The 26,636-nt window shown below is 37.2% G+C and overlaps 2 protein-coding genes across 2 annotated transcripts in view; both read left to right on the top strand.

Annotated features, from left to right (window-relative positions):
* The window catches only part of Klra5 (killer cell lectin-like receptor, subfamily A, member 5), a 64,878-nt gene extending 44,589 nt beyond the window's left edge, over window positions 1–20,289 (top strand). The window contains exon 8 of the mRNA NM_198746.3: window positions 20,089–20,289. The gene's annotated coding sequence lies outside the window, so the exon portion shown is untranslated. The remainder of the gene's footprint in view (window positions 1–20,088) is intronic.
* Window positions 206–20,281, top strand: Ly49s7 (Ly49 stimulatory receptor 7). Its single transcript, NM_001009494.2, is given in 8 exon segments — window positions 206–297; window positions 1,826–1,989; window positions 3,496–3,579; window positions 4,458–4,676; window positions 7,562–7,704; window positions 12,237–12,340; window positions 19,840–19,995; window positions 20,089–20,281. Coding segments are annotated over 6 exon segments (810 nt in total). The 5' UTR covers window positions 206–297; window positions 1,826–1,877; the 3' UTR covers window positions 19,988–19,995; window positions 20,089–20,281.
* Window positions 20,290–26,636: the final 6,347 nt, after the last annotated feature.

Here is a 26,636-nt window from a genome sequence, read left to right as displayed (position 1 = left end):
TCTCTGGAGTATTCTTGTTCTTAAACATCAAATATCATTTATGTATATTTCATTCATAGTATATGGAACCATATGTTCCTCCTTTGCTCTCAGAGTGAGCTTTCAAATGTAATTTCCTCTTTTCACTTTGGTCAAGAGGAGGGGCAGAAGATCTTGAGGTTGAGTATTACACAGAGAAATGTTAGTTCTGCCTTTCGTCTTGGAGCCTCTTACAGTATACAGACCAGGAGAGGTAAACATTTCCCCAATTGGGGGATCCATTCCTTCTACCAGCATCACTTCAGTGTAGAGACCAAGGTAACAATAACCGCACTATTGATTTTCTATAAAATGATCAAATATATTCAAGAGAATTATACATAGTGTAACATGAGAGTGGGATTGATGCAGGAAGCCCTGTTGGTTGTGTTAGATCATGTTAACTCTGGTAGCACGAGAAAATTGTAATTCTGCACTGGTGATCTTCTTGTTGAGTAGGCTGGGAATAATTATTTGTGTACTGTGAAATTAAAGTAGAGGAATCTATGGAGTTCATGAGTCTTTAACTGTGCTAAATGTTTATATACTATCCATCTGAAAGATGTGCTAATAGGATCCAGGTAAAATGGTCAGCGTGTAAATATACTTTTACAGCAGCCTGACTGAATACCTGAGTTTGATTCCTGAAACTCACATGAAGGTGGGTAAGAGAACTCACTTTGTAAAGTTGTTTTCTGGACTCATGCAACTTGGATTGGGCACACCTATCCCAAGAGCAATATTAATAAAAAATTTTGAAAAATAATCCTGTAATTAAAGGATTCTTTCTTTTGTTAAGGAGTAAGGCAAAAGAAGATTCACTTCAGTAAACTTCATACATTAAAAATCTAGAAAAGAATGCATGTGCAGCTTGTTTTTATTGTCTTCTGGTTCTCAGCTGAGTTTTTAATGTGAGGGAAAGGCCAGTTACAAATGCTTACTGTTTATTAATGCATTATGTTATTGTTATTTTTATGTTATATGTGACATGACTGTGTACATGGAATGATTTTGGATTGAAACTTAATATTGTATCTTCTATGCCTCTCTCTGTTGCTCCCACACCCCACCAAGCAAAGTCCCCTTTCTACTTTCCTCGTTGCTGCAGTTACTAAAAATTACAAAGCATTTCTGTAGACTTTGAATCAGGAGCTCCTGATGAGATGGTCTGGATTGGATTATCTGACTCAATAGGATCTTTTCTAGTTAAATACATTTACCAGGCTTAATCATGGATGGGAATGTGTAGATAGTGGCTGGGTGGAGAGGTTGGAGATCTGAGCTGATTGGGCCTCAACCCAAGAGATATTTAAGTGTCTTAGATCACCTGCAGAAGTGTATGGGGAACTCTGAGAGTCATGTATATATGTAAAAAAAGACTGTAATATCATTCAATATTAATATATTTATCAAAGTATGCAAATAATTTCAAAGCAACATTTTTATTTCTAAGGCATTGAGACTTTGTTATTTGCATAATTTTTCAATGATTTCCACTGATACCAATTTTACCTAACATTTTTATATGCTGAATAATTTGAACAAACAAGCTGTGCTAATATCAGAATGACTTAGTAGTAAATTTTTAATTCTTTTCATATTTACTAGAAAGTGTTGTTGCCATTAGAATTATAAACCATTTTAATACAAGTCTGCAAAGGGAAATCACCTCAATGGAAATCGAGGTCATTCCTTGTCAGGATGTTTGTATCATTAAGGGAATTAGACAGACCCCACCTTTCCCAACCTTCTGTATTATCAGTCCATGTACCTTCCTAAAGGTGGATATTTTAACATTTTCTTTTAGAAACCACCCAGGAACATATTTTAACAGAGAACATACTCTACATACTCCCAAGATGAGTGAGCAGGAGGTCATTTTCTCCACTGAGAGATTTCATAAGTCTTCAGGGTTACAGAACCAGGTGAGGCCTGAGGAGACTCAGTCGTCCAGAAAAGCTGGCCCCAGAGGTAAGTGTTTTAAGTGTCTAAAATCACTTTTAAAATGTATTTTAAACTTAATAATTTAAAAATATCCTACTGGCTTTTATTGAAATGTATAATGTTCCATTTCATCTGGGCTTGGTTAAGCACCAGGGTGAGAGGTAAGAAAAGAGTATTGATTGGAGGATAATTATGTACAAAATTGTGAAAAAATAAAGCAAGATTTAAAATAAAAAGGAACAGAAAGAAAAAATATAACCATATGTCTACTTCTCGGATGTTTGCTTGTAAAGGAATAAATCAGATTTGCTGATTAGTATAATGTCAATGTGTAAGAAAAATTTATTGGGAATCAAGAAGTGAGAAGGCATTTGGAGGTTTTCTTATTATTTAGTCTAATTAAGAAGGATTCCAAAACCTTCAAACCTAACAGTGCTTAAAAATACATGAAATGTTCTAGAGAAATGAACTCTTAAGGAAGCAAAACTTAGGCGTTAGAAACAATATTTTCACTCTCAAAGAAAGTGTTTTAATTGTCATAAATATCCAAACATTAATACTAACAGACAACTATGGTCTGAAAAAACACAAAAAAGTTCTAGAGGAAGAAAATTCTAAGGAAATGAAGCTTATGCATTAGAAACAATACTTTCACTCTCAAAGAAAGCATCTTAATTGTCAGAAATATCCCAACATCTAATGCAACTAGCCAAGAATTGTCCATCAAATTAGGAAGTTTCTTCCTGAGAATAAAGTTGCAGATGAAGGGAGAGGGGATGAGAGGATTAGATTGTGTGGGGATGGCTAAACTCCAAAATTATCAAAGAATAATTTGGTTTATTAATGAAACTGAGGAAATCTCAATTTTTACTCTTTTTTACTTACTCTGCACAAGCTGCTGCTATAGCTGTGCTCCAAGCTGAGATCTTTTTCTTTTTTGTAGTGGTAATTAGAGGCATGAGTGTCAGATTCCAAATACACTAGATACACCAAAATATTTAGTATTATATTGAGCAATTTGAAATTACAGGGAAAAATAGATAGTTGAGGACCAGAGCAGCTGTCGTTCTCTACCAGTTCTCAGGAACATCCAATCCCTCTTTATTTCCCCTCCATGCCAAATTATCTTTCTGGTGGACTGCATGCCCCTGCTTTACCAAGTAAAGTAAAGGTACCAAGTACCTTGTACTTGGATTGCATCTATGCCTCTAGTGATATCTGTAGAAGGTACTTTTGTTCCTATAGAAATGGGTGAGGTTACATGCCTATCATCTAGCTCCTGTTAGGCTGAGTCAGGAGGATTCACAATATAGGACAACCATTGTACAAACTTTTGTGAGACTTCACACCTATATGATTTCTTGAGTGGCTACATTTTAGGTAGAAATGCATACTTTTGAGAGCACATTTTCAGTCAGTTCATATCAAAGACTTGTATAAAATTCCCTTTGTTTCCATGCTACAAAAATTGTAATTAGTACTGAGGGGTGGTCTTTTCATGGAGAATTTCTTGCTTTGTTTTGTTGATTTAAGTGTGTTCAGTCCCCTGTCTGCTCATTGTGATAGCTCTCGGAATCCCCCTTCGGCTGGTTATCGCTGCTGCATTGGTGTCACACAGTGAGTAATTGAGATACATCATGTTTGAACTTGTGTCTAAAAAGTAGCTTTAGACAAGAAACATGCAGTTTTACACTCTATTCTTTGTCCTGCTTGTAATCACTGGATGAGACAGAATCTCTGGATATTAGTATTTTTTTTCCTGACATACTGTAGTGTCTGTTCTCTTTCATAACTAATCTGTTAAATCTGGGGCTGTTGGGAGTTGCCTTATTCTGTCATGTTTTTGGTTATGTACTTTCTGAGGACTTGGTGATAGTCTTTTTTTTCTGATCTCATGTGATTGTTAATCTTACATAAATATTTTATGAGAGACCACTATGCAAAGAATCGGTGTCCTTATTTTTCTATTTCTTCTATATACATTGAGGTTATGCTTAAGTCAAAAGAGTTCATTTGTACAGAGGAATTTAAGGTTAAAGTTTATTGGATTCCTCCACATTGACAGAGGAAATCACTTACAGGCTGTGCTAAAACATAGCTATGTGTGTGGATATATTGCATTCCATATGCTCCAAAAAGAATTGTGCTATTTCTTAACATATTTAGTTCATATTTTCATGGTGTGTTAACTATTTATTGAATATTTTACTTAGGTTATAATGTGTAAATTTGTGCTTCAAAGAATGAAGTGAATGGAAGTTACTCCCACCAAAAATTTTCAGTTGTATTATTTACTTTACATGCAATTTATTTTTGAGAAAATTGATGTAACTGTTTCTATAGTGAATTAGTTGAAGTGCTAATGTATAAATGTTAAAGTACCAATGAAAGTAATGATATGTATTGGCTGTCAACGTGAAGCTTTTTGTGTATTCTTAAAATTTAATATGTACTCTTTCTAAGAATTATTGATATTACATCTGTGACTAATTTAGTTTTTCAGTATAGTCAAAAAAAACATGGACTGCAGGAAATTCCAAACCACCACCATAATTGCAGCTCCATGCAAAGTGACATTGACTTAAAGGAAGAAATGCTGAGAAAAAAGTCTATAGACTGTAGTACAGGCAATGATTTTCTGGAATCACTCAAGAGAGAACAGAAGAGATGGTACAGCAAAACCAAGACGGTCGTAAATTCCTCACCACATACAGGTATGTAGTGGGAATGAGGAATGTGAATACAGAACTGCATTACTAGCCACTGTGTCTTCTCTGGAAGCTTTGAAGTCCAACCAGCAACTTAATATGCTGATGATCGTTGGGTTAATCATTTGGGGGATCCTTATGTCTGACACTGACTCTTACTGCTCCATGGAAATGAAGTTACAAACAAGTACCCCTGAAAATTTGATTGTTTCTCTGCGAAAATCTTAGTCTACAACTTTGTTGCTGACAGGACGTGGAACTTTTTTTAAATAAGAGTGTATTTATCAACTATTTATGCTAAAATGAAATTAGAGCATTTACAAAGATAAAGTTTCAAGATTAATTTGCATACGTGTGTTTTTTTGTGTGTTTATGTATATGTGTGTACCTGTTTACATCTGACATTTTTTTTTTATTAACTTGAGTATTTCTTATATACATTTCGAGTGTTATTCCCTTTCCCAGTTTCCGGGCAAACATCCCCCTCCCCCTCCCCTTCCTTATGGGTGTTCCTCTCCCAACCCTCCCCCCATTGCCGCCCTCCCCCCATAGACTAGTTCACTAGGGGTTCAGTCTTAGCAGGACCCAGGGCTTCCCCTTCCACTGGTGCTCTTACTAGGATATTCATTGCTACCTATGGGGTCAGAGTCCAGGGTCAGTCCATGTATAGTCTTTAGGTAGTGGCTTAGTCCCTGGAAGCTCTGGTTGCTTGGCATTGTTGTACTTTTGGGGTCTCGAGCCCCTTCAAGCTCTTCCAGTTCTTTCTCTGATTCCTTCAACGGGGGACCTATTCTCAGTTCAGTGGTTTGCTGCTGGCATTCGCCTCTGTATTTGCTGTATTCTGGCTGTGTCTCTCAGGAGCGATCTACATCCGGCTCCTGTCGGTCTGCACTTCTTTGCTTCATCCATCTTGTCTAATTGGGTGGCTGTATATGTATGGGCCACATGTGGGGCAGGCTCTGAATGGGTGTTCCTTCAGTCTCTGTTTTAATCTTTGCCTCTCCCTTCCCTGCCAAGGGTATTCTTTTTCCTCATTTAAAGAAGGAGTGAAGCATTCACATTTTGATCATCCGTCTTGAGTTTCGTTTGTTCTAGGGATCTAGGGTAATTCAAGCATTTGGGCTAATAGCCACTTATCAATGAGTGCATACCATGTATGTCTTTCTGTGATTGGGTTAGCTCACTCAGGATGATATTTTCCAGTTCCAACCATTTGCCTACGAATTTCATAAACTCGTTGTTTTTGATAGCTGAGTAATATTCCATTGTGTAGATGTACCACATTTTCTGTATCCATTCCTCTGTTGAAGGGCATCTGGGTTCTTTCCAGCTTCTGGCTATTATAATACATCTGACATTTTTTTGAGAGAGTTGGACTGTTTGTAACAAAGCAACCCTTTCTGTAGCAAACAGGAGAGCTTCAACATGTTGTGCACGCAGTGCAGCCATGTGAGTGACAGTGACTGAAGCTAGAAAGATGAAAAGATCAAACATCATAAGGAACCTTTCTTATCCTTCGCCATGACTGGTCTTCTTTAACTGACAAAGTTTATCAATCATCATTAAATATTTTTTTCAGTATTTAGAGTTCACAAAGACCTCTTGCATATAATCTCACCACATTGTGATAGTAAGATGTGACAATTCTCATTATGTATGGACTAATATATTTACAATTGCTACATTACAAAACATGTGACAGAAAAAATTCTAAAAACATATTTGAAGTATTCCAAACCCATGGAAAATATTTTGTTTCATTACTTTAGAATGACTTCATTGTCTGAAAAGGGTAACTTAGTGATTTAATTATTATGAATATGTGGTTGTGGGAGGGGGATTATAACTTTCTGAACAATCCAGACATTCCAGAAAATTTCAGGCCACTATGAGGACCACAAGGCTATATGTTCACAGAAAAATGAAGGTTGGAGAAAAAGTTTGTTAGTAAAAAATGGCCATTCCCAGCCCCTCACTAAACAAAATATTCATATTGATGTGACTTCGACACCAAAAGTGCACACAATTTAAAATACTCAAATTGAAATATTTGGCATGTGGTCATACCATTGAAGGCATCAACATAATCTCAAAAATAGACTATGAACAAAAAAAAACTTCCTTTATATGTCTCTTATTTTTCTTAAGATAAGAGCATGCAGCACAGACCATGGAACAATGCTAAGAGCACAATATTATATAGATCATTGTGGGGATAATACACTAGATCTGCAGATCTAGTAATCTACAGATCCAGAATTCTGCCATCAGTTTAGCTGTCTCTGAGTAGCACATGTTCATTTCTTCTTTTCTAGCCCCTGGTATCTTACAAGCTTCTGCTTCATAGAGTTGGGCTGCTTTAGAAACCTGATCTGCATGGAATCATAAGGTTGTTCCATCCTTAAGTTCATCCATGTCAACCATTTGGGTTTTAGTGTAAAAAATGATGTCATTCTCCAGTCAAGGGTGACTTGGAACTCATGGTATACCTAAAGCTGGACTGGAGTTCACTGCTTAGCCTTGGCTGGACTTAAAATAGTGATGATCCTACTGCCTCTCCCTTTGGAGTGCTCAGGTTATAGGCATAAGTCATCGTGCTGGGCTGATTCATTTCCCTTTAAAGGATGAATTGTATACTTTTGTGTGCTCATGCTACATTTTCTCTACTGATTCATCCATGATCAACACATAACCTATTTTTTCTTGTATCTCTATGGTTACAAACAATTTCATATAGAACATGGGTGTGCAAGGGTCTCTGGGCATTTTAGAATCTCAATTTATGAGATCAGTGGGATTTTACTCCCCCTCCACAGGCTTAATAAATATATTGATCTGTCAATAGAATACCACAAAGTAATAAGTTTAACCATTTATCTTCTCTGTTGTAGGCAGTGAAATTGAAACATACTGGTTCTGCTATGGTATAAAATGTTATTATGTCATCAAGGATGGAAAATCATGGGATGAATGTAAACAGACCTGCCAGAATTCCAGTTTATTCCTCCTGAAGATAGATGATGAGGACGAACGGGTACTGTAGACACTTGCCCCTTTACTCTCTTAGAATCTGTATCTAACCATGAGTTACTCAATCCAGATTTGTTTTTAATTGTATATGGTTTACCTGTAACATGTTCAAAACTGTGGGATCCAGGTCTGTTAACAGGAGCCTAATTACTACAGAGACACTTGTATCTTTCAGTCTTATCCCTTTCTCATAAGTTTAAAAGAGAATATCTCAGAAAGCACATCTTTCGCTGATGAATTTTAACCCTTTGTTATGGTACATCCTGTGGCTGACAGCTTTTTATTCAGTTTTTTATTTGTTTAGAGGGCCAAATAAACCCCCAATGTCTTGAGTTTGCTCTTTGGAATGTGGAAGTGAGGATGCCTAAGATGAGTAATCAGATGACAATAGGGAAAGTGGTTGAGCTCTCGACCTGTCTGTAAAACGAGATGATGTGACAAATGTTAAATTAAATGGTTGACCAGTTAGCTGAATCGAAATTTTCACTGAAATTGTCCATATTTTTACAGCATAGTATTCTTATGTTTTGAAAAAAAAAACATATCCATTTTAAAAATCACTATTTAAAAGAAAACATGTTTTTCAAGATTCTGACATTCATGGTTAAATTATTACTAATCAAATCTCTTCAAATATTAAGAGTATACTTTTTTAGAGGAATGATTTCAGAATCACTTTGATTCCTTGGTATTCATAAAATGGTACAATATTTACACAACAATGTAATACAGGGATAAATAACAACATAAGATTTTTAAAATTTTTTTATTTTTTCCATCTTCAGTAAATTGGGTATTTCTTTTCTTTTCTTTTTTTTTTTATTAACTTGAGTATTTCTTTTACATTTCGAGTGTTATTCCCTTTCCCGGTTTCCGGGCAAACATCTCCCTCACCCCTCCCCTTCGTTATTGGTGTTCCCCTCCTCATCCTCCCCCCCCTGTCGCCCTCCCCCCAACAATCTAGTTCACTGGGGGTTCACTCTTAGCAGGACCCAGGGCTTCCCCTTCCACTGGTGCTCTTACTAGGATATTCATTGCTACCTATGAGGTTGGAGCCCAGGGTCAGTCCATGTATATTCTTTAGTACTTGGAAGCTCTGGTTGCTTGGCATTGTTGTACATATGGGGTCTCGAGCCCCTTCAAGCTCTTCCAGTTCTTTCTCTGATTCCTTCAAGGGGGGTCCTATTCTCAGTTCAGTGGTTTGCTGCTGGCATACACCTCTGTGTTTGTTGTATTCTGGCTGTGTCTCTCGGGAGAGATATACATCTGGCTCCTGTTTGCCTGCACTTCTTTGCTTCATCCATTTTGTCTAATTGGATGGCTGTATATGCATGGGCCACATGTGGGGCAGGCTCTGAGTGGGTGTTCCTTCTGTGTCTGTTTAATCTTTGCCTCTCTATTCCCGGCCAAGGGTATTCTTGTTCCCCTTTTAAAGAAGGAGTGAAGCATTCATATTTTGATCATCCATCTTAAGTTTCATTTCTTCTAGGCATCTAGGGTAATTCAAGCATTTGGGCTAATAGCCACTTATCAATGAGTGCAAACCATGTTTGTTTTTCTGTGATTGGGTTACCTCACTCAGGATGATATTTTCCAGTTCCAACCATTTGCCTACGAATTTCATAAAGTCATTGTTTTTGATAGCTGAGTAATATTCCATTGTGTAGATGTACCACATTTTCTGTATCCATTCCTCTTTTGAAGGGCATCTGGGTTCTTTCCAGCTTCTGGCTATTATAAATAAGACTGCGATGAACATAGTGGAGCACGTGACTTTTTTATATGTTGGGGCATCTTTTGGGTATATGCCCAAGAGAGGTATAGCTGGATCCTCAGGCAGTTCAATGTCCAATTTTCTGAGGAACATCCAGACTGATTTCCAGAATGGTTGTACCAGTCTGCAATCCCACCAACAATGGAGGAATGTTCCTCTTTCTCCGCATCCTCACCAGCATCTGCTGTCACCTGAGTTTTTGATCTTAGCCATTCTCACTGGTGTGAGGTGAAATCTCAGGGTTGTTATGATTTGCATTTCCCTTATGACTAAAGATGTTGAACATTTCTTTAGGTGTTTCTCAGCCATTCGGCATTCCTCAGTTTTGAATTCTTTGTTTAGCTCTGAACCCCATTTTTTAATAGGGTTATTTGTCTCCCTGTAGTCTAACTTCTTGGGTTCTTTGTATATTTTGGATATAAGGCCTCTATCTGTTGTAGGATTGGTAATGATCTTTTCCCAATCTGTTGGTTGCGGTTTTGTCCTAACCACAGTGTCCTTTGCCTTACAGAAGCTTTGCAGTTTTATGAGATAAATTGGGTATTTCTTATTTACATTTCAAATATTATTCCCTTTCCTGGTTATAAAAAGATTTAATGTCAAGAAATACACTAATTTCCACTTGATACAGTAACCATAACTGATTTTTAATGTCTATTATTATTATTATTATTATTATTATTATTATTAGTTGTAGTAGTAGTAGTACTGGTAGTAATAGTAGTAGTAGTATTTCACTTCTTAATTTCTCACGGACTCCCTCCTGGTCACTTCCTCCCATAATCTATATCCCATTTCTCTTTCTCCTCTGATGAGTTGGTGGGCCCCAAGGTTTCCTAGTACCCTGGCACATCAATTGTCCATGACGCTAGCTGCATCTTTTACCACTGAGTTAGAACAAGGCTCAGCCCAGTTAGAAGAACATAAGCCATGTACAGGCTTCAGTTTTTGAGACTGCCCCATCCCAGTTGTTCTGGACCCTTATGAAAAACCACACTTCATTTGTGCATGGAAGCCTAGGTTCAGCCCCCTGTATTTTCTTTGTTTTGTGGTTCTGATTCTGAATGCCACAGCGGTCCAGGTTTCTGTTAGTCTTTCTGTGGCATTCCTGCTCCCTTCAAAGCCCACCATCTTTTCAAATATTCTTCTGTAAGTCCCCAAGATCTATCCACCGTTTGGCTATGGACATCTGTGTATGTATGATTCAGCTGCTAGAGGGATCCTCACAGATTACACACAGAATCATGTCTGCAAGGATAGCAGAGTATCACTAATGATGTCAGAGATTGATGCTTTTCCATGGGATGTATCTCAAGTTGAGCCAGTTATTGGTTGGCTGTTTCCTCAGTCTTTGTTCGATCCCAAAACACTGCATTTCTTGTAGACAGTGTAAGTTTTGGGTCAAAAGTTTGAGGGTATGTTGCTGTGCCTATCATTCCCCTGGGTTTGTTTTGAACATAGTATGCAGACTCCCTAGGCTGCATTTAGTCACAGTTAAGGATAACCCTGTTGATTCTTGTGTGCTTCCCATATCCCTGGATTCCATCTTTTCATGGAGATGTCCCCTACACTGCCCCCATCAGTTGCAGATTTCCATTCATTATCATTGCCATCAGGCATTCCCTTCCTCCCCTTCTCATACCCAATATAGAACCCACACTTTGTTCATCATCCCATCTTCCATGCAGTTCTCCCTCTCTCAGCCTTTTGACCATTTAATTTCTGCTTTTAAGTGAGATTTATGCATCCTTGCTTGCACCTTCTTGCTGTCCATCCACTTGCGTGTATGGAGTGTATAGCATGGGCATCCAAAATTTATAGTTAATGTTCACTTATAAGTGAATACATACCATGTAAACCCTTTTTGGACTTGCTTATCTTACACAGGATGAAATTATCAAGTTCTATTCATTTTCTCCTGCAAAATTCATGATGCCTTTGTTTTTCAGAGAGGAATAGTATTCCATTGTAAAAATGTACCACATTATTTATTCATTCTTCAGTTGAGGGACATCTAAGTTGTTTCCACTTTTTGGCTATTAAAATCAAACTGCTTTGAACATATCTGAGCAAGTGTCTCTTTTGAGGGAAGGTGGAACATCTTTTGGGTATATGCCCAGGAGTTGTATAGAGATTTTTCTAAAAAACAAACAAATTGATTTCTAAATTTTTGTAAAAGTGTGCCCTCCTACTAGCAATGGAGGAATGTTCCCTTTTCTCCACATTCTTGGAGCATTTGCTATCCCTTCAGTTTTTAATCTTCGCCAGTCTTTTTGGTATAAGATGGGATCTCAGAGTTGTTCTGATCTGCATTTCCCTGATGGCTAAGGACTTTGAACATTTACTAATATATTTGTTTGCCATTCATGATTTCTCTGTTGAGATTTCTTGTGTTTAGCTCAGGCATAGAAGTTGTAATAGAAGAAACTGATTTGTCTGTGAAACAAAATGCCAACTCTAAAATATTCTTGCCTTAATTGTGAGTTCAAGGAAAGGGCTTAGGTACATAGTGAGACTTGGTCTAAGAAACACAGTCCCAAATACCACATCTCAGGACACCTGAAATGTTTATATAAAAAAGTGATTGAGCTGACATAGTATTGATATAAAATTTCTACTAGTAGTAAGTCACTAAAGAAATGGTAGGACTGACCATTGGGAAGACATCAGAGAATGTCATAGAAATGCAGGGAACTTTTCGTGCTTGTTCTGTCATCTAACTGACAGAAATTTCATCATAAGGTGTGCTCTTTCCTTTATAGAAGTTCCTTCAGCAACAGCTTATTACAGACAATTACTGGATTGGATTTTCATATGATAAAGAAAAAAAGGAATGGGCATGGATTGAAAGTGGACCATCTAAACTGTGAGTTTCTGAACACTTCAGACTCTTCCCACTGGTGTGGGAATTGGGAGGAATGTGTGCAAAGACTTTTCTCTTCTTTTACATGACTTTACTAATTTTCTATGATCTCATGGGTAAAGAAAATTTGCATACGGAAGTTTCTGAGCAGATTTTAAAAAGGGAATATATATGGTCAAGGAACTGAGCAAAATTGAGTTAATACTGCATACATCTCAGAATTGTGTCTTCTACATTGCAAAGGGCACTAAAAAGTCAACAATTTGAGATGGTGTGAAGTGACTCAATGATCTTGACAGATAAAATGGGTGTGAGTCTCTGAGACATTCATGTGATTTTTATTGATGGTAGCTTATACAATTGGTGGTTATTTATAAATATAAGAACATGTTTATATACAGCTAAACCTTCCATTTCAATGTATTGTGGAAATCTCAAATTCTTTTCCTAATTTTTAATCTAATAGAAAACTGTTCACTGATTATCTTTATTAACTGTATTTTTTTCTGAATTATTTCATATACATAAAATTTTTATGATCATATCACCCTATACTACTATTAAAAGCTCTTTACATGTGTTGTGCTAACTCATTTTAAAGTAATGTTCATAGGTATGTGTTTGTAATTTATTCACTGGAAAAAGGAAACTCACAGTGGCCACACCCTCAGTAAAGAATTGAATCTCCCATATAAAGAAAGAAAAACTAGAATGTAAATGTGTACACTCTCAGGATTTGCATTTTTATACTAATTAGCTTTTGTCTAGGTGAGCTTTTCCCCATTGTACTAAATTTGTAGTTGCAATAGGCTTCAGCTATGAAAATTATATGAAAGGAAGTTAGGGGTGCTACAAAACTTTGTTGCAAATAATGGTACCAGATTTGTGATTGCAATTGGCTTTATCTATAAAAATTATATAAAAGGAAATTAGGGGTTTTGCAGTGCTTGTTTGCAAATAATTTGCCATCTGGTGTTCGGTCAGAAAATACAATTTCAGACTGCTCCTGGAGTGACCCAGTTCCACAGTGCTCTGTACCCAGATCCTGTGAAAGAGCGAGTGGGACTCTCAGAAGTGTTGAGAATCGTGAGAGCACAGTTGAGAACATCACTTCTTCTCACATTCTTGGCTCAAGAGAGACCCACCTGTAACCCTCTGGACACAGGCACCAAGGAAGAGTCTGGAATAGGATCTTTCTAGTATCTGCCTATACCAGAGCTGACTTTGACACAGTGCTCTCTGTATCCAGATCTCACTGAGAGAAAACTAGTCTCCAGTAGTGCTGACACATAGTCTTGAAGGAGGTTCAAGCCATTGTCAGAGACAGCAAGACCAGGTAAAACCAGAGATAATTAGATGACGAGATGCAAGTGTAGCAACCTAAGAATTAGAAACCAAGCCCTCTTGGCATCATCAGAGCCCAGTTCTTCCACCAAAAACAAATACTGGATATCCCAACACAGAAAAGCAGGATTTGGATTGAAAACTCACATCTCTTGCTGATGATAGAGGATTTCAAAAGGACATAAATATCTCCCTTAAAGAAATACAGGACAACAGATATAAACAAGTAGAAGCCCTTAAAGAGGAAACATGAAAATCCCTCAAAAAATTATAGGAAAACACAGCCAAACAGGTGAAGGAATTGAACAAAACCATCCAGCAAATAAAAACGGAATTAGAAACAATAGAGAAATCACAAAGGGTGACAAGCCTGGCGATAGCAAACCTAGGAAGAGATCATATGTCATTGATGCAAGCATAACCACCAGAATACAAGAGATAGAAGAGAGAATCTCAGGGATAGAAGATATGATAGAAAATGTTGATACAACAGAAAGAATTGTAAAACAGAAAAAGCTCCTGAACAAAAACATCCAGGAAACCCAGGACACAATGAGAAGATCAAACTAAGGATAATAGAAATAGAATAGGGCAAAGATTCCCAATTTATATGGCCAGTCAATATCTTCAACAAAATTGTAGAAGAGAATTTCCTAAAACTAAGGAAAGAGATGCCCATAAACATAGAAGAAATCTACAGAACTCCAAATTGATTGGACCAGAAAAGAAATTCCTGTATACGAAAGAGGACCCAGCATTTTGCTATATACAGGAATCACTTCAGTGACAAAGACAGACACTGTCTCAGAGTAAAGCTGGAAAACAATTTTTTAAGCAAATTGTTCCAAGAAAAAAGCTTGAGTAGCCATTCTAATATCGAATAAAATCGACTTTAAACCAAAAATTATCAAAAAAGACCATGATTGACATATGACAATCATCAATGGAAAAATCCAGCAAGAGGAACTCATAATCCTGAATATCTATGCTCGAAATGCAAGGGCACCTACATTGATGTAAGGAAACATACTAAAGCTCAAACACATTGCACATCACACAATAACAGTGGGAGACTACAACACACCACTCGCAACAATGGACAAATGAGGTAAATATAAAATAAACAGAGACACAGTGAAACTAACAGAAGTTATGAAGCAAATGATTTAACAGATGACTATAGACAATTTCATTCTAAAACAAAAGAATATACCTTTTTGTCAGCACCTCATGGTACCTTCTCTCAAAGTGACCATATAGGCTGTCTCTAAAGAGGCTTCAACAGATATACGAAGATTGCAATAATTCCATGCATTCTATCACATCACCATTGTCTAACGCAGGTCTTCAATAACAACAAAAATGACAGAAAGGCCACATACATATGTAACTTAACTATGCTCTACTCACTGAAATATTTGTCAAGAGAGAAAGAAAGAAAGAAATTAAAGACTTTTGAATTTAATGAAAATGAAGGCACAACATATACAAACTTATGGGACACAAAGAAAGCAGTGCTAAGAGGAAACTCATAGCCCAGAGTGGCACCAAAAAGAAACTGGAGAGAGCATATACTAACACCTTGACAGCACACCTAAAAGTTCTAGAATAAAGAAACAAATACACCCAATAGGAGTAGACTGAAGGAAATAATCAAACTCAGGGCAGAAATCAACTAAGTAGACACAAAAAGAACTTCACAAAAATCAAGAAAACCTGAATCAGATTCTTTGAGAAAATCAACCAAATATGTAAATCCTTAGCCAGATTAACCAGAGGGAACAGAGTATCCAATTAACACAATCAGAAATGAAAATGAAGACAGAAAACAGAATCTGAGTAAATTCAAAAAAAATATCAGTTCCTACTGAAAAGCCTATACTCAACAAAACCTGAAAATCTGGATGAAATGGACAGTTTTCTAGACAGATATAAGGTACTAAAATTAAATCAATATCAAATACATCATCTAAACTGTTCAACAACTCCTAAAGAAATATAAGCAATAACTAAAATCTTTCAACCAAAAACAATGCCCAGGGCCAAATGGGTTTAGTACAGAATTCTATCAGAACTTCATAGAAAACCTAATACCAATACTGTCCAAATTATTTCACCTAACAGAAACTAAAGGACCACTACCCAATTCCATCTATAAAGTCACAATTATGCTTATATCTAAATGACACAAAGACCCAACAAACAAAGAATTATAGAAGAATTTCCCTTATGAATATCAATGAAAAAATAAACCTCAATAAAATACTCACAAGTCAAATCACAGGACACATCAAATGATCATCGATTATGGTCAAGTACATTTCGTCCCATGGATGCAGGGATGTTTCAATATATTGCAATCAATCAACTAATTCCACTGTATAATAAACTTAAAGAAAAAACCCCATGATAATCTCATTAGATGTTGAGAAAGCATTTGACAAAATTCAATACCCCTTTATGTTAAAAATCTTGGAAAGATCAGGAATTCAGGGCCCATATCTAAACATAGTAAATGCAATATACAGCAAACCATTAGCCACCATTAAGCTAAATGTAGAGAAACTTGAAGCAATCCCACTAAAATCAGTGACTAGACTAGGTTGCCCACTCTCTCCCTAACTATTCAATATAGTATTTCAAGACTGAGGTAGAACAATCAGACAACAATCAAAGGAGGTCAAACGCATACAACTTGGAAAGGCAGAAGTCAACATATCAATATGTGCTGTTGTCATGATAGTATACTAAAGTGAACCCATAAATTCCCCCAGATAACTACTAATCCTGATAAACAACTTCAGAAAAGCTCCTGGATATAAAATTAACTCAACCAAATCAGTAGCTTTCCTTTAGTCAAAGGATAGACAAGTTGAGTAAGAAATATGGGAAACGATATCCTTCACAACAGTCACAGATAAATAAAATAACTCGCGTGATTCTAACCAAGCAAGTATGACAAGTCGCTGAAGAAAGAAATTGAAGAAGTTTCAGAAGATGGAAAGACATGCTATGCTCATCACTGGCAGGATTAATATTGTAAAAATGGCAAACATGCACAATGCAGTCTACGGATTCAATGCAATCCCCATCAAAATTCCAACTCAATTCTTCATAGAGTTAGAAAGAGCAATTTGCAAATTCATTTGAAATAACAGAAACCCAGAATAGCTCAAACTATTCTCAACAATAAAAGAACTTCCCTTTTGTTGTTAGAACAATAAAACCCTGACGTCAAGCTGTATTACAGAGCAATAATGATAAAAACTCTATGTTATTGGTACAGAGACAGGCAGGTACATCAGTGGAATAGAACTGAAGATCCAGAAATGAACCCACACATCGATGGCCATTTGATCCTTGTCAAAGGAGCTAAAACCACCCAGTTAAAAAAATAGCATCTTCAACACATGGTTCTGGTTCAACTAGAGGTCATCTTGTAGAAGAATGCCAAAGATCCATTATTATCACCCTGTGTAAAGCTTAAGTCCAAGTGAATCAAGGACCTCCACATGAAACCAGATATAGTGAACCTAATAAAAGAAAAATTGGGTAAGAGTCTTGAACATGTAGACACTGAAGAAAATTACCTGAATAAAATTTCAATGGCTGATTTTCCAAGATCAAAAATGGACAAATGGGACCTCATAAACCTGCAAAGCTTCTGTAGTGCATATGACACTGTCATTAGAACAAAGCAACAACCAACAGATTGGGAAACAATATTTACCAATCATACATCTGATAGAGGTCTAACATATAATATATATAAAGAACTCAAGAAGTTAGACTCCAGAGAATCAAATAAACCTATTGAAAATGGGTACATATCTAAACAATGGATTCTCGGATGAAGAATATCGAATGCCTGAGAATTACCTAAAGAAATGTTCCGCATACTTAGTCATCAGGCAAATGCAAGTGAGTGAGAACAACCCTGAGATTCCACCTCACAGCAATCACAATAGCTAAGATCAAAAATTCAGTGACAGTAGATACTACAGTGGATGTAGTGAAAGAAGAACAATCCTCCGTTGATGGTGGGACTGCAATGTGGTACGACCACTCTGGAAAGCAGTCTGGCCTTAGACAATTGGACAGTACTAACTAAGAACCAAGCTATACCACTCCTGTGCATATATTGAAGCATATATTGAAGAGGTGCTCCAACATATAACAAGGACACATGCTCCACTTTGTTCACTGCAGTCTTGTTAATGCTAGCCAGAAACTGGAAAGAACCCAGATGCACCCTCAACAGTCGAATGAATACAGAAAATGGGGTACATTTTCCCTATTGGGTACTACTCAGCTATTGAAATAATGAATTTATGAAATTTATAGTCCAATGGATTGAACTAGAAAATGTAATCCTGAGTGAGTCAACCCAATTACAAAATGATACACATGGTGTATCCTCACTTGTAAGTTTATATTAGCCCAGTATCACTGATTACACAAGATATAATCCTCTGACCACATGAAGATCAAGAAGAAGGACAAGCAAAGTGTGGATGCTTCAGTACTTCTTTGAAGGGGAAACAAATATACTCAGATGTGGAAATACTGAGACAAATTTGGGAGCAGAAACTGAAGGAAAGGCCATCTAGAGACTGGCCCACTTGGGAATCCAGCCCATTTACAGCTACCAAACCCAAACACTATTGCTGATGCCAAGAAGTACATACTGACAGGAAGCTCTCTTCTTGGATGCTATGACAGAGCATGACAAATACTTGCAGCCAACTTCTGCACTGAGAGCAGAGTCCCCAGTGGAGGAGTTAGAGAAAGGATTGCAGGAGCTGAAGGGGTTTTCAACTCCACAAGAACAACAATACCAGGCACCCTGAGCTCCCAGCAATAAACCACCATTCAAATTGTACACATGGGCAGACCCATGGCTCAACCTTCATATGTAGCAGAGGCTGGCCTTGTTGTGCACCAATGGCAGGAGAACCCCTTGGTTCTGCCAGGCTTGGACCACTCAGGTTTTTGGGGTGTCAGGGCACGGAGGTGGGAAGTGTTGGGTGGATGTGTAGGGGAAAACCCTCGTAAAACAAGGGGGAGGCTGGATGGGATAGGGTGTTTATGGATGGTAAATCGGCAAATGGGATAACATTTGAAATATAAATAAAAATATCCAATAAAAATGCTCCAGCAACTTATGATGCACACAGGTAATTTTTTTGCACCAATTATACTCTAGGCAGTCTGCTAGGTGTTTTATATTCACCAGTTCAATGCTTTGAACTATTGATTTGGAACTCGATTCCTTGGCTGAATTGGATTTACATTTTAAGTGTCAGAAAAACTGAAGTATCTTTAAGTTGCAGGCTTTGACTCTTTAACTTGTTCATTGTATTTCTTTAAAATAATTCTTCTAACTTGAGTGTCAGGTGTTACATGCTTTTATTCTCAGCGCTGGGGCATAGTTTTTAGTGAGCAGAGGCCAGATCATCTCTGCGTTTGTGGCTAGCCTGGTCTCCAGAGCTAGTTTCAGTACTGTCAGGACCACACAGAAAAACTGTTTCAGAAACCCAAAGCTACAAGAAAAAATAGTTCTAAAAGAAACAGTTTGAAGAGCAAAAGCTTGAGGAGGCTGTAAATTTCCCAGAAAGTTGCTAAGTCCCCATAAGGACTAGCGTTGTCCTAAGCATTGTGGGCAAATCTATTCAGTTTATTATCTCTGTCTGTATTTCCCTTTGTGATTTTTTTCTCCTGAATGTCTCATCCTCCTTTGTTAAGATGAGATTCTGCTAGTTCTGTCTACTTTACCACATAAGTCTTCCCTTTCTCCTTACAACACGAGCATGTAAGACAATGTTTGTATGTCACAATCTGTTTTTACTTTTATCCTAGCACTTTTAAACACAAGATAACAATGGGAGAGGAGAGTCAGCATAAAATAATTCCTTGGCAATATTGAAAATTAGTTTTCCTGCTGACCAAAAATTGCAAATGTGAAAATAGATTGGGATATTGTGGTAACAAAGGGACAATGTTTTTTTAATGAGCTTAAACAAAAGAACATATTTTAGTAATGAACTTAGGATTAGTTACATATTATATCTACTTTGGCATGTAGAATTTTTAAAATCAAAACATTTCAGTGAATGTTCTGAACTAAACAGTTGCCCCTTGTTGTTTTTGTTCCTTAGTGCCTCAAACACAATGAAATTCAATGAAAAGCTTGGAGGATGTGTATTCTTATCTAAAACAAGACTAGACCATACTGACTGTATAAATTTATACAGCTGTATTTGTGGGAAGAAATTGAATAAATTCCCTGATTTACTCTCCAATTAGTGTTAAAGGTAAAACTGAAATATCCTGTTTCTTACTTATTTTTTGTAATAATTCATAACTCCTTAGAAATAAGTGTTTTGATCATAGAACTTCATTTGCAGTGAAAACAAAGAGACAATCTGGAAGATTGGTGAATGTTCTGGAATCTGGAATCTGACTTGACAGAGCAGAGGACATCTACCTTCCTGGTGGATACAAGATAGATCTTTGGACAGGCTTTCCCCCAAAGCCTGGATGAATGTTTTATTTGTTTTCAAAATTTCCATAGAACTAAATAAATAACCCTAATAAACAGCCTGAGTATTTTATTATGAGTAGAATAAATCATCTTAAGTAAAAGCATAATTAAGAACTAGTATATAGCATTTACCCTTCTGTCTTCCCTGCTTGCTGAGTCCTCTGGAGAAACTTGAGGCGCTCTGGATATCAGCGGGACCTCCATTTTCCATATATCAGTCTTCCCAATTTCATCAGACCTGTGGCTCCTGAACAAACCTGCAGATCCCAAACCATCAGACCCACGGATACCCATTAGAAGCCTGCCACACCAGGAACATTTTTTGCAGAAGGACTAGAAATAACAAAGAGAGAGGAATATAAGCAATAAAAGAATCATAAAGTTAGGGAATCCTGGGTTTCGGAAACCTAAAGAAGAGAACAGGAATGACAGATAAAAGTATCAGCAACACAGTGTAGGAGATTAATGAAAGAATCTTAGGTGTAGAGAGTACAAGAGAAAATATTAATACATTAATTAAAAAAAGTGAACTCTAAAAATTTCCTGATACAAAACATCCAGGAAAACTAGACTGTCATTGAAAGAACTAAGCCAAGAATAGTAGAAATAGAAGAAAGTTAAGAGAATAATAGAAATAGAAGTTAAGAGCTCTACATTCCAGAAAGTATTTTCAACAAGTCATAGAAAAATAATTCCCAACCTAAAGAAATAGATACATATAAACATACAAATGCCTATAGAACATCACTTAGACTTGACCAGAAAAATAATCCTCTTCCCACACAATAATCATAACACAAATCTCCATAACAAAGAAAGAGTATTAAAAGAAACAATGTGGAACGGACAGATAACATACAAAGCGTATCTATCAGAATTACAATGGCCTTCTGATCAAAGACACTGAAATCTAAAAGAGCCTGGACACATATGTTGCAACCCCTAAAATTCTTCAGATTCCAATCTAGATTAAAATATCCTGCCAAACTCTCAATCACACCAGTTGGAGAAAAAATATATTTCAAGACAAATCCAAATTCAAAAAGTATCTGCTCACAAATCAAGCCCTTCAGAAATACTCAAAGGTCCAACCCAACTCAAATAATTAAATACATGAAGACACAAGAAATATGTAATGTTGTGGTTTGCCCTGAATTTATCTGTATTTTGATGCTAATTCCACTGCCCCAAGGACAGCTGCCAAGTCACTTACTTAGGAATCAGGTGACTTCACCAGAACCTTCTGCCCATTGAATTTGAAAAGTACATGTGAGGGGCAGGTACAGGATAGAAGGAGGCCTGTCATTGGAGGAGAAGGAAGGATGGGCAGGAGAGAAGTTTGAAGGAAGAGGAGGACACTAGGACAGAAAGGAGCGACAGGGCAGAGGAGAGGGTGAGAAGCCATGGCAGGTGATGTTAAAATTCTTCTGTGTATATACAGGTTGTTAGTAATGCTCCTAAGGGATGGATGGTACCGGGCTTTGTATGTTTAAGTGGGCAATTATATCTTATCAATTGTGTCAAACATTATTGTGTTGTGTGTTCTTTTATGTGATGGTTTGAGTGTAGGAAAGTGTGCGGCTGCAGGAGACAATGGGCCTCCGCTGTGTTGTTATGTGATTATGCCAAGATATCTCACAGATATCTTGGGGCACTGCAGTGGGGACCAAGTGGTGTAAAAGACAACAATACTTTTTATTTTTTATAATTTACAACAAGAAGAAACTCCATACCTTCAAAAAGAAGGGAAGCACACACACACACACACACAAACACACACACACACACACACACAGAGAGAGAGAGAGAGAGAGAGAGAGAGAGAGAGAGAGAGAGAGAGAGAGAGAGAGAGAGAGAAACTAACATCAAAAACAACATCAAAATTACATGAAATAGGAATTACTGGTCATTAATAATTCTCAACATCAGTGGATTCAATTCCCCAATAAAAGACACAGTCTAGCAGAATGGATGGAAAAACATGATTCATCTTTCTTCTGCATACCTGAAACATGCCTTAAAAATAAAGGTAGACATTACCACAGAATAAGCTACTAGAACAAAGCCTTCCAAAAAACGAACCTCTCAAGATTCCCCTGCATGAGCTCTAACATATTCTCCTTTAAACCATGTCTTCTTAATTAGTGATTGCCATAGGTTTATGGTTGTAGGGCGCCTAATGGAGCAAGAAAATATACCAATGGCCAAATCACCAAAAAATGAATCATTTTTTTGTAGTACCTGTCACCTAACAATAGTAATTCATTAAGTGCAGAGGGTCCTCTACTCTTGTATTCTTTCTACTTACTCTTCCAATATTTTCTCAGAGACTTGGTGTTTGTGTTTGGGGAAGAGGTTTATCGCAATGGTCCTATATGGCTGAGCACACATTCTGTTTTCACTTGGACTATGACCTGACCTACTTCTCTCTACTGATTACTGTCCACAAGAAGAGGAAAGTTCTTAACCCAGGTTGAGTATATCCCAGTATCATAGTTTGAATATGCTTGACATAGGGCTAATAGGAAGTGTTGCCTTGCTGGAGAATACATGACCTGGTTGGAGCAAGTAAGTCACTGTGGGGACAGGCTTTGAGAACCTTCCCATAGTCATGTGGAAGCCATTCTTCTCCTGACTGCCTTTGGATTAAAATGTAGAAATTTCAGATCCTCCTTCAGCACCAGTGCTGCCTGCATGCTGCCATACTCCTGTGTTAGTAATGGAGTGAACCTCTGAACCTATAAGCCAGTCCCAGTTAAATGTTGTATCATTTTTTACTGGATATTTTCATTTACATTTCAAATGTTGTGTCTTGTGTTTCATTGGTCATGGTGTTTGTTCCTAAGTATTCATTGTGTTCAGTACTTTATGAACATTTGACACAAAGTAGAATCATATCACAGGAGGGAACCTCAATTCTAAAGTGCCTTAATAAGGTCTGGCTGTGCATAAGCTGGTAGATATTTTCTTAACTAGCCACTGATGTGTGGGGGCCAGTTAGATTGTGATTGCAACCTCTGGGCTAGTGGTCTTGGCTTCTCTAATAAAGAGGGCTGAGCAAGCCTTGGGGAGTAAACCAATGATCAGCAATGTTCCTTGACCTGTGCATCAGCTTCTTCCTCATGGTTCCTGTCAGGTTTGAGTTTCTGTCCTGATTTCCTTCAGTGAAGGATTCTAATGTGGAAATGTAAACAAAGCCATTCCATTCCTCTTGAAGTTACTTTCATCAAGGTGTTTCTTCATAACAGTAGAAAGCCAAACAAAGAGAGCTATCAAGCCCTAACAGAGAAATTTTACTTCCCAAAGATCTTTTCTCCCTTTTGAATTGGATATCATCTTTATTTACATTTCAAATGTTATCCCCTTTCCAGGTTTCCCATCTGGAAATCCCCTTTCCCATCTTCCTTCAGCATGCTTCTATAAGGGTGCTCCCCCACAACTCATACACCCACTCCCACTTTGTTGCTCTGGCATTTTCCTACACTGGGATATCAAGCCTCCCCAGGACCATGGGCTTCTCCCAACAAGGCCATCCTCTGCTACATATGCAGGTGGAGATATGGGTCCCTCCATGTCTACTCTTTGGTTGGTTGTTTAGTTCCTGGGAGCTCTGGGGGGTCTGTTTAGTTGTTATTCTTCCTATGGGTTGCAAACCCATCCTGCTTCTTCAGTCCTTTCTAAAATACCTCCATTAGGGATTTGTTCCTTAGTTCAATGAACAGATGTGATCTGTATTGGTCAATTACTGGCAGAGCCTCTCAGCATGGACATATCAGACTCATCTCAGCAAGCACTTCTTGGCATTCACAATAGTATCTGGTTTTGGTTTCTTAGTATGGGATGTGTCAATCTCTGGTTAGCCTTTCCTTCAGTCTCTGCTCCACACTTTTTCTCCAAATTTCCACCCACGAGTATTTTGTTTCCTCTTCTAAGAAGGATTGAAGCATCCACACTTTGGTCTTCCTTTATCTTGAGCTTCATGTGGTCTGAGGATTGTTTCCTGGTCATTCCAAGCTTTTGGGGTTATGTCCACTTATCAGTGAGTGCATACCATGCCCATTCTTTTGTAACTGGGTTACATCACGCAGGATATTTTCTATTTCTGTATATTTGTCTAAGAATTTCATGAAATTATTGTTTTTAATCGATGAGTAAATGTGTAAATGTACCACATTTTCTGTAATCATTCCTGTTGCAGGACATTTGGGTTGTTTCTAGGTTCTGGATCTTATAAATAAGGCTGCTATGGACATAGTGGAGCATGTGTCCTTGTTATATCTTGGAACATATTTTGGTTATGTGCCCAGGATTGTTATACTTGTGTCCTCTATATCCAATTTTCTGAGGAACCATCAGCATGATTTCCACAGTCATCGTTCCAGCTTGCAATTCCACCAACAATGTTGGAGGGTTGCCCTTTCTCTATGTCCTTGCCAGCATCTGCTCTGACATGAGCTTTTGATGTTAGTTATTCAGGCTGATGTGAGGTGGAATTTCAGTGTAGTTTTGATTTGCATTTCCCCGACGAAAAGAGATGTTGAACATTCTCAGCCATTCAATATTCCTCAGTTGCGAATTCTTTGTATAGCTCTGTAACCCATTTTTAATAGGGTTATTTGTTTCCCTGGGGTCTAACTTTTTGCATTTTTTGCCTCGATGGTAAAGATCTTTTCCCAATCTTTTGGTTGCCATTTTTTTAACCTATTACAATGTCTTTTGTCTTAAAAAGTTCTAAAATGTTATGAGGTTACACTTTTCTCTTTTTTATCTTAGAGCATAAGCCATTGCTGTTCTGTTTAGGAAATTTTCCTCAGTGCCCATGTATTTGAGACTCTTTTCCACTTTTTCTTATATTAGTTTGAGTATATCAGTTTTTATGTGTAGCTCCTTGATCCACTAGAACTCGAACTTTGTACAGGGTGATAAGAATAGTTTGATGTGCATTCTTCTTCATTCTGACCTCCAGCTGTATCATTTGTCAAAATTGCTATCTTTTTTCCACTGGATGCTTTTAGGTCCTTTGTTAAAAACTAGGGAACATAGGCGTGCAGGTTCATTACTGGGTCTTCAATTCTATTCCATTGATCTACCTGCCTGTCTCTGTACCAATAACATACAGTTTTTAATCACTATTGCTCTGTAACACAGTTTGAGATCAGAGATGGTTATTCTCCCTGATGTTCTTTTATTGTTGTGTACAGTTTTCACTATTCTGTGTTTTTGTTATTCCAAATAGCTCATTCTAATTCTATGAAGAATAGAGTTGGAATTTTGAATCATTAGATTGCTTTTGGCAAGATGGCCATTTTTACAGTAGTAAATTTGCCAATTCATGATCATTAGAGATCTTTCCATCTTCTGAGATCTTCTTCAATTTCTTTCTTCATGGACTTGAAGTTCTTGCCATACAGATCTTTCTCTTCTTTTCTTAGTGTCACACCGAGTTATTTTATGTTATTTGTGACTATAGTGAAGGGTGTCATTTCCCTAATTTCTTTCTCAGCCGTCTATGCTTTGCATAGAAGAAGCCTATTGAATTGATTGAGTTAGTTATAGATCCTGCCATTTTGATGAAGAATTTTTTTTTTTAATCAGGTTTAGCATTTTTCCATTGGAACATTAGGGGTCACTTAAATATACTATCATATCATCTGCAGTCCTTTCCAGTTTGTATTCATTTGATCTCCTTTTTGTTGTTTGATTGCCCTGGCCATGTTTTTCTGTACTATAATAAATGGGTGAGGAAAATTGGGCAGCCTATTCCAGTCACTGATTTTATTAGGATTGCTTCAAGTTTTGGTTTTGTTGACAATTTCTATAGTTTTTTATTTATATCTGCTCGATTTCAGCCCTGAGTTTATTATTTCCTTCTGTCTACTCCTCTTGTGTGTATTTGCCCTTTTTTGTTCAAGAGCTTCAAGGTTTGCTGTCAACCTGTTAGTGCATGCTCTGCCAGCTTCTTTTTGTAGGCACTCAGAACTATGAGTTTTCCTCTTAGCAATGCTTTCCTTGTGTGCCATAGGCTTGGGTATGTTGTGGCTTCATTTTCATTAAATTCTAAAGAGTCTTTAATTTCTTTCTATCTTCCTTGACCAAGTTTTCATTGATTAGAGCGTTGTTCAACTTCCATGTATATGTGGGTTTTCTGTCATTATTGTTGTTATTGAAGACCAGCCTTAATCCATGGTGATCAGATAGGATGCATGGGATTATATCAATCTTTATGTATTTGTTGTGTCCTCTTTTGTGACCAATTATATGGTCTGTGTTGGAGAAGGTACTATGAGGTGCTGAGCATAAGGTATGTTGTTTTGCTTTAGGATGAAATGTTCTATAGATATCTATTAAATCCATTTGGTTCATAACTACTTTTAGTTTCTATGTGTCTCTGTTTAGTTTCTGTTTCCATGA

The sequence above is a fragment of the Rattus norvegicus genome, chromosome 4, assembly GCF_036323735.1.
Source record: "Rattus norvegicus strain BN/NHsdMcwi chromosome 4, GRCr8, whole genome shotgun sequence".
NCBI classification, from domain to species: Eukaryota; Metazoa; Chordata; class Mammalia; order Rodentia; family Muridae; genus Rattus; species Rattus norvegicus.
Note: the sequence above shows the minus strand (reverse complement) of the source record. Positions and strands in the feature narration are given on the sequence as shown.